At 36.1% G+C, this 13,705-nt stretch overlaps 1 protein-coding gene across 1 annotated transcript in view; it reads right to left on the bottom strand.

Annotated features, from left to right (window-relative positions):
- The window catches only part of kcnh8 (potassium voltage-gated channel, subfamily H (eag-related), member 8), a 136,282-nt gene that overhangs the window by 49,851 nt on the left and 72,726 nt on the right, over positions 1-13,705 (bottom strand). The window contains exons 4-6 of the mRNA XM_088601635.1: positions 10,902-11,032; positions 9,596-9,830; positions 8,766-8,923 (exon numbers count right to left, since the gene is read on the bottom strand). Coding sequence (XP_088457761.1) covers positions 8,766-8,923; positions 9,596-9,830; positions 10,902-11,032 — 524 coding nt within the window. The remainder of the gene's footprint in view (positions 1-8,765; positions 8,924-9,595; positions 9,831-10,901; positions 11,033-13,705) is intronic.

Raw genomic sequence — 13,705 nt, 5'->3', positions numbered from 1 at the left:
CTTGGAGAGTGAGGCTTATCATATACTATTGGCATTATTCATGAGTCTCTAAAAAGGAACCACATTGTTTCGAACACATGACAGCTGCACCACGGTCATTTAATTTCTAAGGTGCTTTTTAGCTCATAGAATTGAATATTGAAAATTTGGAATTTAAAACCTTCTTAATAGACATGTCATTTTTTTCTTGTGCGAGCCTGAATAAATTACCTCTGAACTTCTGAAATATTGATATAATATATATCCCCATAGTCCCCATTTATTTATACCCAACCATTATCCCATGAGCAGAAAACCACTTATTCCCAGTTAGAGCTGCAGCAACTATATTATATGCACTGTGTGATATGCTTCGAACATAGACCTGATTGCATCAATGTGTCTGAAGTCAATACACTACCAAGCATGCTTACGTTCCTCTCCTTTTTTTGAAGTATATAATTAGAGCACCATATCATGAAAAGACTAATCCCTGATTTCCGTGATTACCTGTTCTTCAGAATTATAATAGAGAGGCATTTAAAGGCTCTGTCACCTCCCTCTGTCATAGATTGTGAACTATGAAATCTTACTAGCTCAAAATGACAGCAGAAGTTTCCTATAATATCTGCAACCCCTAGCACTACACAAAAATGACAGTGTGCAACATGTAAAAAGCAGATTATTTTTAGACTATTACTGAAATGTCATATATTCCCATGGTAGTCCACATATGTACTGAAAACCCAAGGGACCATGGCTCTGACCTATAATTGCTGAAAATTTTCTAAATGTCCTCTTGAAAGATCTAGGCCAGCCAGAATTCACAGTATCTCTTGCTGCAGTTTTACATGGATAATGTAAGCAAATATACTGTATGTTCGCAATTTATTTTGTAACTGTCAGCTTCAATCAAGTGTCACTGAGATTTAATGTAATTATAATGCACAAATGATTTTAATATCCAAAATAAATACAAACCAGTAAAATGTTTCACATATGCCTCAGCAAATCATTAATCAAGCGTGGATACATTTTTTAAGCTGGTAGGGCATGATATACAGTGGATATAAAAAGTCTACACTCCCTTATTGAAATATCTTGATTTCTGGCTTTACATCACAAAAACCTGCAAAGTCATGTCAGACATTTTTCCATCTGTGACCTTGTAACCAAAACAATTCACAAGAAAAACAAATAGTAGATAGTTATTAGGAAAAATAATTGAAATTAAAAAACCTACAACACCCTGGTCGCATAAGTGTGCTCAGCCTTTTATAATGGGAGCTGTAGCTGTGCTGAGAGTTAACCAATCACAATCAAAATCATGTCCAAAGGTAAGTAGCATACACCTGCCATCAATGAAAGTGATTCTGATTAACCCCAAATAAAAATCAGCTATTCCTATAGGATTTCCTGGTTACTTAACATTTCGTGGTTGCATCCTACTAGAATAGCCATGGTCCACAAGGAACTGACAAAACATGGATCTTATTGTTAGTCATATTGTTCTTATTGTTAAAATGTACCGATCAGGAGAGGGGTATAAATGAATATCAAAGGCATTGGATGAACCATGCAGCACTGTGAAGACTATCATCACAGAGTGGAGACACAGGGACATTGCCAAGATCAGGATGACCCTCTAAAGTCTAAAGACAAGGAGAAAACTTATAAGGGAGGCTACCAAGAGGCCTACAGCAACATTAAAGGATCTGCAGGAATTTCTTTCAGGTACTGGTCACTCTTTGCATGTGACAACAATCTCCCGTATTCTGCAATACGGGGGTAGGGTGGCAAGACAGAAGCCATTTCTCACAAAAAAGAAAATCTAAGCCCATCTTGTCACCCCATGTAGGAAAATGTTTTATGGTCAGATGAGACTAAGGTTAAACTTTTTGGCCTTAATTCTAAAAGATATGTTTGGCGTAAAGACAACACAGCCCATCATCCAAAGAACACCATACCTATTGTGAAGCATGGTGGTTGCAGCGTCTTGCTTTGGGGCTGCTTCTCTTCAGCTGGGACAGGGGCTCTAGTCAAGATAGATGGGATATTGACAAGCTCCAAATATCAAGATATTTTGGCCTCAATCAGAAAGCTGAAGATGAAGAGAAATTTCACTTTCAACATGATAATGACCCAAAGCACACATCCAAGTCAACCAAGGAATGGCTTCAGAAAAGGAAGATCAATGTCTTGGCCCAGTCTGAGCCCATAGAAAACCTGTGGAATGACCTAAAGAGGGCTGTGCACAGTAGATCCCCTGGCAATTTGAAGGAGCTTGAACTTTTTTGCAAGGAAGAGTGGGATAAGATTGCAAAGTCCAGGTGTGCAAAGTTGATAGACTTATTCACAAAGACTTACTGCTGTAATAAATGCTTCCACAAAGTATTAGTTGGGGGGTTGTGCACACTTATGCAACCAGGGTGTTATAGGTTTTTTAAATTTCAATTATTTTTCCTAATAATTATCTATTTGTTTTTCTCTTGAATTTTGTTGGTCACGTTAAAGATGGAAAAATGTCTGACATGATTTATCTTGATATCTGGCTTTACATCACAAGAACCTGCAATTTCAATAAGGGTGTGTAGACTTTTTATATCCACTGTACAGTCAGTAGTGTGATTGTTTTACCTTGAATTAGGACATGCTTACACTGTGACTACACTGTGTTGTGAAACTCTTCCATTATCTGTTGTGGTAATCCACTGGAATTCTAAAACATTAATTGGAGTACATTTTGAATTCATTTCTGTAATTGTTTTTCTTAAGTTTTAGATCAGCAACAAGACATGAAAAACTGTTCTTTATCAAGTAAATGGAAGATTCAATTTGACAATGCGCTCAACTTTGCTCCATTGTTTAAAGTTTTATCCCACAAATATATTTTTTTCTCTATACCACACTGCATGAGGTAGCTGGGAAAGCATTGGGGTTTTGTGGGGCTGCACTCTCTCAAAGTTATATAATAAGACTTCTCTTCATAAAAACATTCTTTTGTGACAGGTACAGTAACACTAGGATCCATCCCATCTTGTCTACCAAGAACAGATGTTTTAGCACAGATTCAGTAAATGTTTTCAGGCATCCTCAAATTCCGAACACCTATCAAGCTTGATAAAGCACATGTTCATGTACAGTAGCTGCAGCATCATGAAATTGCAGTGTTTCCTTGTTAATTGAGGTAAAAACCAACACTTTTGGGAAAAAAATATTCATTGCCACAGAATCCCTGGTAAGTACAGGACCTTCTTGTGAAGTACAGTATACAATAACCCTGGCTTATGTTCAGATACTGTATCTGAAAAACACACTCTACTGTAAAGGAACAAGTAAAGGTTTATTCCATGCTGAAAAGAGAAGAAAGGAAACACAATGTTTCAGCTGTGGAGCCTTCTTCGGATGTGTGAAGGCTTTTAATAGGCAATGTACTGTACAGTACATGGTGTTGTTTTATGTACAGATGTAGCCATTCAAAATGCGCAGTAAAACCCCGTACAGCGCGTTTCGAGGTACAGGCTACTGCAGTACGTGATTCACTAGTCAAAATGATCGACAGGTGGCACTTGTGATGGATTAGTTGTTAGTGAAACGATTGCATCATTTAATCTGTCTACTGTGCATGTTTAAATCTGCTTAATATGGAATATTAATATTGAATTTTACAACTAAAGGGACATTTTGGTAGCTGAGCATAAAAATAAAAGAAGCATAATGTCTATGAACATCATAAGCAATATTAATTTAGGAATATAAATATATAATACAAACTGTAAATGGCTGGTAGTGGTAGTTTAAATAAAAAAATACAGTACACAACAGTATTAATAATAATAATAATTGGTTACACTTATATAGCGCTTTTCTGGACACTCCACTCAAAGTGCTTTACAGGTAATGGGGACTCCCCTCCACCACCACCAATGTGCAGCATCCACCTGGATGATGCGATGGCAACTCACCACACATCAGCTATCAGTGGGGAGGAGAGCAGAGTGGGTTGCCAGTTGTGAGTTGCAGGGTGATATGGCTATTCCACTTTGTTCATAAACATTTTATACATCAAAGTCTTTCACTTGGTTACTTACTGTGGTTATTTTGGAAAAGTTTTGACGTGCTCTTTCTGACTATATTAAGTTTATATACTTTATAAAAAGCTATAATATTTTAACCTTTTCTATAAATAATTGCTCTCGTTATCACAGAAGAAAAACATACCTTTTAGAATCCGCTTAATAGGGAATATAATATATAAAAATTAATAACAATATTAATTTAAGAATCTAAATATAATATATTTATATTACTCAAAGTATTACCGTAGTCCACTTTCTTTGTAAACATCTAAATCAATTTATTTGACTAATTCACTTGTGATTACATTGCAAACATTATATCCTGTCTGTTTCAGCTATGTCTCTAAATGATGCTTTGGTGTAGTGGATTAGGTACTTGCCTATCAACCTGGAGGTCAGTGTTTGATTCCTTGTCAATGCACACATTTTTCTTTTAACTAATAAGGACTCATTAAAAAAATAAATAAAGCATTAAATATATGAATTATATTGATATTTTATTTTTATATATCACCATGTGTTCAATAAATTGAAAATATGAATGAGCAAATGTGAATACTGTCAACAGTGGGAGTAAAAACAGTTCAACTGGTTTAATTTAATTCAAATTTAAGTACTGCATCTGAATGGGGAAAAAAAGCCTTTACAACAAGTCTTAAAACAAAATAGTATATATTACAATTATAATTGAGAATAACAAAGCAATATTAAAAACACCACTGAAACCAAACTATAAGATCATATCTGATCACTTTTAATAATATTTGATTATTAATAATAACAATTTCAGACTGTTTGTATTTTGTTGAGGTTTTCAGAACCTTTGCTTTCTTATTAAAATGCCTATTTTTGAGACAGGAGCCTTCAGATATAAATAACTTTGCCAACAAATGACAGCCTAAACCTGCTATGGCATTGGCTATGGAGTTGAAGTCGATACGTACTTTGGTGCATTCGAGCTAATTGCCCCATCTTTTCGCTGGCCTAAGGAGGTCTGGTCACTGCTATTGCAGTGTAGACTAGTTGGCAAAGCTCAGGAAGTTTGTTCTACACTTTCTCTAGAGGAAAGTTTGAATTATGACATCGTGAAACGTGTGACATTGTGTTACGTCCCCGTGCATGTCTGTGTTTTTGTTTTGTTTGTTCCGCTTCCTATATTCAGATACCCCCTCCCCCATTGGTCCATCACTGTACCATCATTGAAGTTGTGACATCACCATCAATCAACTCCAGACCAATCAGCAACTAGAACGACAGTTTAAATAACGAAGATTTACGACCTCGAGAGTTTTTACAACTTTGGTTAGCTTTCGGCTTTGTCAGCTTTTTTTGGCTCAACTTCGGTTAGCTTTGGCATGTGTTTGCATTTGCTCGCTAGTGTTCGTGTTTGTTCGTTGTTAGTTTCAGATTCGTTTGTTTGTTTTTATTACCTGTGTTTTGTTATTACCTTGCCCACACTTGTTACTCTCCTTTTTTAATCTTGCTTGTGCTCACTTGTTACTCTATTCCTTGTTTGTGTATTTTCTTCGGTATTACCCATTTTCCCATAATCGTGCAAGTGGTTCACTCATGTCATGTTATAGTTAATATGTGAATATGTGAATACGTGTATATGTGAACTTTTTGTACACCAGGGGGAAAAGCAATAGGTAAGGTTATCGGGTTACACTGTGCACACGTAGGTGTGTTTTCTGTCTAGACACACTAGGTTAGGGGCATGTGCCACGTGTGTATTCTGGTTCTGGTTAAATCAGTGTAGGGAAGTTAGGGCACTTTAAGATTCCGAAGACCTTTTATTTTTGTTTGTTTGGGTTAGTTAGGTTAGACCTCACTGTATTAGCTAGATCCATTTGGTTTTGTTATTTTCTTTCCTTTGGCACTGCTCAAGTTCCTTTTCCCTGTGTGTTATTGTATCCTGTATTCGTACCAGTCACTTATTCACTTTTTTAAAAATAAATCCCTTTTGCACCAAACTTTTGTTGTAACAGCCGCTTGTGAGAGAAAGGTGACTTTCTGCTCAATTACATTGGATCTACAGTACAGTCAGATAGATTTTAAATTCTTTAAGAAACATAAGCTGTCAAATTCACCTACTTTACGCAGTACACGACTTCAGTACACGACTTCTGAAAAGGTACCCTTTTCTCTCGTGCCAACTCAATAAAGGTTTGTTTTTCTGAATTTTCAAATTCAGAAACTTGGACGATATGCCTCAGGGACTTATTCATAGTATAAGCGAAATACCCCCCTGGGTCTAACCTCCCGCTGTCCCACACACTCGGATCCCATGAAGTCAGATCCACAGATACACCGAAACAGTAGCGCACATGGCAATGAAATGCAGTGAGTTCATATACTCTATATACTGTATGATACCGTATAGTTTCAAAGCCACTACAGTATAGTGTGTGTGAAATATTAATTTAAGGATCTTAATACAGTATATTTATACAGCTGGTAGTATTACTGTAGACCATGCTACCAGTCCAAATATTTTTCTTAATCAAAATTTTAAAATTAAATTTCACGTTGCTGAAATTTGTATTAAGACAAAACATAGATTTTCTTAATTCAGATGTAAACCTGAAAGAGGCACATCGTATTAGCAACAAGCTACAGTATAATAACAAACTATTTTTACACATCTGACTATGTAAAATATATAGCCAAAAGGATTGCTCTAAAGGTTAATTCCAAGAAGAAAAGACAAGACTCAACGTATCTTCTCTATAACTCTTCAGTTTGCAGCTCGTCCATGGTCATTCATTATTAATATTATTAATAATATATACCGTATTGCATTTAAATTTGAATATTTTTACAGCTATAAAAAGAGACAATGTGTCTCCTCTATAACTCTTCAGTTATAACCCGCAGAGCCACACAACATAGTAAACAGTTGTTGGCTCACTTAAAGGTGTAACATTGTCACTGTCACTGTCATGGTACAGTTTCAAAATATTGATAAGCTGTTCTTCAGTTACTGGCAATTGTAAAAATAACCCTTCTTTGTTTAAGTTAAAGAATTCTCTGAAGAAATCCTTAATCACAAAACCATCACTGAAAATAATTCATTCAGATACACACACATTAATGCTGGAACCAATTTTGCCAGAAACAATCTCCCAGTAAGTCTTCGGAGTGTGCAGTACTATACAGTACAATATAAAGTTTGGTTTAAAGTTTTAAATTTAAAATTAAATTGTTGGCTGATTACTGGCGGCTGAAGTTTGGATTAAGGCAAAATATTGATTTTCTCAATTCGGATGTAAACCTGAAAGAGGCACATCACGTTCACAACAAGCTATAATAGTGGATTATTTTTGTATATTTGGCTATGTAATAACAAAGCAAAAGTAATTCTCTGATCGGGCTTTCAGAAATCGGGCTAACCGCCTGGGTATAGTACACTACATTACACTGCCACTGCCCGTTACCATTATAAGGACACATTTTTTTGTCAAAATGTTTCCAAAACATCCACTTGTGATATTTTAGCTGCTCAGTTACATGATTCCATATCAATATTACTATCAAGTGGTATTAAATCCGTACAACTTTTTTTTAAATAACAGCAAGTGGTGTTCTTACTACGTATTGTTAGAAAAGGATAAAACGTTGTAACTTTTTATGATGTTCAGTATACAAACTTTATAATGTTAGAACAAGGACGTTAAAACCAGAACCCACTGTACAGTAAGTCACCAAAGACTTTGATGCATAAAATATTTATGAAGAAGGTATAGAATACTGTTGTGTACTTTTTATATTTAGCTACCACTACCATCTACTGTGTGTAGATTAGGTATATATTACGTTAAACTACTGTTTTTATTTTCAGCTACCAAAATTTACTTTTTACTTATCTGTATGTGGATGTAAAGCTCAAAGAGGCACAAGCTACAGTATAATAACAGACTCTTTTTTATATATAGTTCAGGTGGGTAGCTGCTTCAGCATGCGTAGGCTGCAAAGGAACAAGTAATAGGTTTATTCCATGCTGAAAAGAGAAGAAAGAAAACATAACGTTTTCGGCCGTGGAGCAGGTGTTGCTCCTATCCAACTAAGCAATCTTGCTTTTATAAAATATACCTACTTTTTTATTAGTTTAAAACAGTATACACATTAAACTATGTAATTGGAAAAAGATTGTCCCTTAGCATTGACCAGGATTTGAAACCAGGCATTTTCTGGCGACAGCCCAAATGCTCCACACACCACATTAAGCTTTCACTGCTCCACCTGGTGGTTTTACAAAGTAGTGCAGCCCTATTTAAATAAAACTGCTGTACACTGCAGCTCCTGAACTGCTACTGATGCAGTAGGTATGTTACATAATCATTGCTTCCCCTCATCCAAAAGAAATATTGCAATACAAAATCAGGAGTAATACTTTCCAAAGTTGCTTGGATTTTATTTAAAGGGTATAGCTTCCTTCTATCACTAATGATATTATAACTGATCACTGAAAATGTTTTAATTCAACAATTTCCATTGACACCATGTAACAGTAGCAACATAACCAACACCACAACCACCACCACAAACAACAACAACAATAATAATAATAATAATAATAATAATAATAATAATAATAATAATAATAATAATAATGATGAATATTCTTAACAAACCTCCAGATTTTATAAAATTATTCAATGCTTCTAATAGCCCAATGTTAAATGTCACTAATACAAAAATACTCACCACGCTGACATTAAAAGCGTAGAGAAGATCAAAGGGTAGTGCAGCAATGAGATCAATGATGAACCACGTTGTGACATAGTGAATGCAAATCAGCCTTGCTTCAAATATAACTTGCCCAGATTTGCTGACGTATGTTGTACGAAAATTAAAAATTATATCTGTTGAACAGAAAAAAAAGTTAGTGTGGCATTACGCAGGATGTGCCCAGTGTGGAGGCGGAGCCCAAGTAGAAGGGCGACATCTCGTCTTTGTAGTCCAAGCTGTCCTGGCTTGTAAATGATGAGCCACAGCTAGACAGGTCCTATAATAGCACACTGGACACCCCCCGACAGGACGAGCAAGGACACCCCTGGAAGGGGGGGTTTACACCAACAGTCCTGGAGGGGATTGCATCTGCGTTAGGTGTTCTTTTTCTTTTTTTTTCGCCTGTACCACTGTGCTGTACCACCGGGGCAGGCTGTTCCTTTTCCACAACTTTTATTGTTGTTTTTGCCTTATGGGCCCTCCTCTACCAGACTGGACCCCCTAAATAGGGTAACCAGTCACCCCTGTGCTAGTGGTCCTTTTTTTTCCCAGGCGGGACCTCATTAAATATGGTGAGCCCAGCCTGGAGGTTACGAGGCACAGCGGTATACTGTTTATTTTTCCACTCTTTTTGTATTATTTTTGGTCCCCGCTAACCTCACACTGGTGCTTTCGTCCCCTCTCCCAGAGTGTTGACTTTTTACAGGTGCTCGCCGCGGTGCCTCACCCAGACATCAATTGAATCGATTCAATTTACAATTGAAGTGTTAGGTTCAGAATTTACACTTTAAAAATGTATGGCTTACCTATTATAAAAAGAATTTCTACAGCAATATCACTGACAGTTGTGCTTCGCGTGAGATCATCATCACCAATAAAACAAACATTGTAAGGTACAGTCACAGCAACATAAAAGGTTGCCAGTAAAATTAGCCAGTCCCAGCCAGCTTTAAAGGTGCTGTAATGTAAAAGTATAAATTTGGATTTCTTGGCGTCTGCAACTTTGTACTCTGGAAGTGCTGGTGGATCTCCAAAAACATTCTGTTAAGACAAAATAAAAGTAAATAACAAGCAGACTTTCACTACACTATCAGAAAACATTTACTATAGGCGTAAACAACATTTTATATATATACTGTAAACATCCAAGAAATCAGATTTTGTATAATAATTTATTAATAATTCAAATATGATTATTATAGGATTTTGTGGTGATAATGATACATTGATTGCATCTGACACTCCATAGTGTTTTTTTAATACAAAATGATAAAGGCAGAGCAATAACGCACTGCTATTGTTTTTACAAAGTGTATTTTTACTTTAAATGTCTGTAAATGTTTTGTTGACACATTTTACTTTGGCAACAGTGTAATTTGTCATCCATGCCAATAAAACTCTTTACTTTTAAATTTAATTTGTCTTAAAATGTTCTCAAAGGTTTAAGGCAGAACTCTTGATAACTCTAGAGCTACTTAGTAGTTAATGTAATGAGTGATGTGATGTAGTAGAAGAATCTTTGAATCTGATTTTGTTTTTTAGTAGGCAATGTAAAATGTATATGAAAGAGGTTCATTCATCACAAAAATCAAAGTGTGCCTTGTGCTTTATACAGACATTTTCATAAAGGGTTAAAGTCGAGAGATGTGTGTCATACCAATATACTGTAAATTGTTAAAATATTAAATATTTTAGAGTTATTGAAATACTGTCCACAGGCCACAGATAAATGTGATTAAAAATCTTAAATTGTATGATGTTTTTCATGTATTACAAACAAGCATATTGTTACACAAATTGTAAAGCCCTTTCAATACATCTTCCATGATTATCAATGATGAGTGGGAAAATAGAAGTAAATTAAGCCTTGGTTAAAAACTAATTAATATACATTTGCTCGTGTAAAGGTTTTTCTGAATGATTTGTTTCCTGTTCATTACATACAAAAGAAATGGGATTTCTATTTCATTGAAAGAGAACTACCTACTATGGGCTGAACATATAAAAGAAATAGAAATACTGCTAATATTTTTTCTTTTGTACGTTAAAAAAACCTCATAGATCAGCTGTTTCTGACATTGCAAGTAACTTGTACAGATGATATAAACCCACTTTGTTGATTTTTATTTTGTTCTTCTTTTCTCTGCTGTGTAGATGTCCCGAGATCTGATAGAGCACTGTTCGACTTCGGATCCGTGCTGAACTGAAATGAGAGCCAGTTTTCACTCTCCCTTTGTGTTTCTCTGTTTTTTAAATGAACAAAAGAGAGTACTTGTTAACAATATTGAAAGAAACAATTACGGTATATTTAAAAATAATTAATTTAAAAAGAAAAGCAAAATAGAAAAAATGGAGTAGATGTACTACTTTCCCAAATGCAAAATTTTGTTTGCTCATGAATTTACTATATAAAACATTGATTTATCCAGGCACTGTAAAAATATAACTTTGGACAAAGGAAAATATATATTTTTGTAACAAAAGAATAATACATCTTAGTGTCTGTTAGTTCATAGAAAGTTGGAATAAAACCTTCGGCATTTGTTAAACGAGCCACCTAGTATTTTAATTAATATGAGAAGAGGCATCACAAAATCTCACTGGAACATATTTATCTTTTTCTATGCTCAGTCTGACCTTGTGGCCAGTATTCCATACATTGTTAATGCATAAAAATCTGGGCCAAGGAGCTGGTCACATACAGAAATCATCTATAAAGCTCAGACACACCAGGGAGAGAACAGAAGCGCAAAATCTATTTTTGGCACATAATGAATTTCCCTTCAACTAATATCCTGTGAGGTCAGTCATGAAAAGCTGTTCTAGGTGTATCCTCTTATAGAAAACTTCAAGCTTAAGCTTGACAATTATCTCTCTGTGAAAAATTTGCTTAGCCCACAAAACAACATCTTTCTAATTTGAAAACTTAAAAATAGGAAAGTGTAACAACTGCTACAGTAAATTAATTGACTACAAATGCTGCTTGATTTATAATACTGTATCTGGTTCACCTCATGCTTCTTAAAAATATTGGCAATAATATATATATACAGTATATATATTTAATGGATATAAAATGTATTAAATAATAACAGATGTTTGAGAAAAAAATAAAAAATCTTAAAATCTTCACAGAAATCATCTGTGCTTTTCTTTCAGTTCTGCTGAAGTCATCAACCATCCCAGCAACTCCAATGAACTGCAGCTATTTTGTTTCCCCCTTTTCCTTTTTTTCTCTCCTTTCTTAATCGCACCTGCTCCACTCTCCTTCCTACCACCATTCTCCCCATTTCTGGTTAAGACTCCTACTCTCTCTGCCCCACCTTATATGTGTTGTTTTGTTTCTCGCCTTTCCCCAGTCCTTCTTTACACTGTTCTTGCAGGAGCCCACTGGTTGCTGAACACCCACTCCATCCCAGGGGTTTGAGTGCATGTGGTCAGTGTGTACTGGGTTTGGGCATCCTTGTTTACAGCCCGTGCCTCACCATGGCCCCAGGTGTAACACCTATGGGTTCCCCTTGTCTCCGTTCCCCTTTACTCTTCGACTCTTCTCCCTCCCAAAGTTTGCAGTCTCATACATAGATGGTATTCTTCTTTTAGGGGTTCCAATTCTTATATGTCCTTATCAATTCTGTATAAAAATGTTCTGCAAGTGGTAGCTCTCCTCCTACGTCTGTGCGCTTCTGCTCTTCTGGAATAGAAGGTTTGGTGCATCATCTTCTGTTGTCCTCCAAAGAGTTCCAATCTCAATCCAGCTGCTCCTGCTGGTGCTGCTACCTATTCACTGACCTGCATTCTGTTACCTGAGTGCCTGTCATTCACTTTGTTCACCATTAGTATTGCTCCATATCCATACAGTATCTACTCATGTAAACAAGCTCAAGACTGACACTGCATATCCATATCTACTCGTTCAAACTCAGTCTCCAGTCTGCATCATACCTGCTTCTCATTTACTTAAGTCACCAATAGTGTTCCTCCAAAACTCTGCATATTTCCCTATGGGATTAATAAAGTATTATCTATCTATCTATATCCTAATATACCCACTTAAACATGCTCAATCTTGCATCAATGCACCTCTCGTTCATTTCATTTCATTTATAGTCAGCAGCTATGTCACCCTGCAACTTACAACTGGTAACCCGTTAAAGCTAAGCCAGTATCTGGGAAAGCTAAGATTGCTGCTGGAAGACGTGTTAGTGTGGCCAGTGGGGGTTGCTATTCTGCATTCTGTGTGGGTCCTAATTCCCCAGTATAGGGATGGTGATACTACTGTATACTGTAAAAAAGGCTCCATCCCTCAGAAGAGACGTTAAACCGAGGTCCTGAATCTCCATGGTCATTCAAAATACCAGGGTGTTTCTCAAAAAGAGAAGAGTATTAACCCTGGTGTCCTGGTCAAATTTTTCTCTGCCTTTATCAAACATGGCCTCTCAATAATCCCCATCTATGAATTGGCTTCATTACTCTGTTCTCCTTCTCACTGATAGCTGATGGGTGGTGAGCATACTGGTGCACTTTGGCTGTCGTAGTTGCACATTTGTGGTGGTGGATGTGATTTCCCATTGCCTGTAAAGCACTTGGAGTGGAGTGTCCAGAGAAGTGGTCTATAAGTGTAAGGAATTATTAATTATTATTATTTCATTCTATGTGCATGTTCTGTACTGACTCACTCTTCACTCAGTGTTCTGTTGCATCGCTATTTTTAGGATCCTTTTGGGAGGATTAAACAACACTGATCTTTGACCAGCGCTGTCATTTCCCCAGCCAGATGAGCCAATTTATTAAGTATGCTATCCCTCATATTCATTGGCTCAATAAATCATTAATAGAATTTAACCGCAAAACTGAAATTGTGTTTATTTAACAAAAGTTTGGGTGTTAGCGAAATTAAATTCTCTCTTCCACTTTTT

Source organism: Lepisosteus platostomus, chromosome 12 (genome assembly GCF_059453375.1).
Source record: "Lepisosteus platostomus isolate fLepPlt1 chromosome 12, fLepPlt1.hap1, whole genome shotgun sequence".
NCBI lineage: Eukaryota > Metazoa > Chordata > Actinopteri > Semionotiformes > Lepisosteidae > Lepisosteus > Lepisosteus platostomus.
The sequence above is the reverse complement of the archived record's forward strand: the minus strand, read 5'-3'. Positions and strand labels throughout refer to the sequence as shown.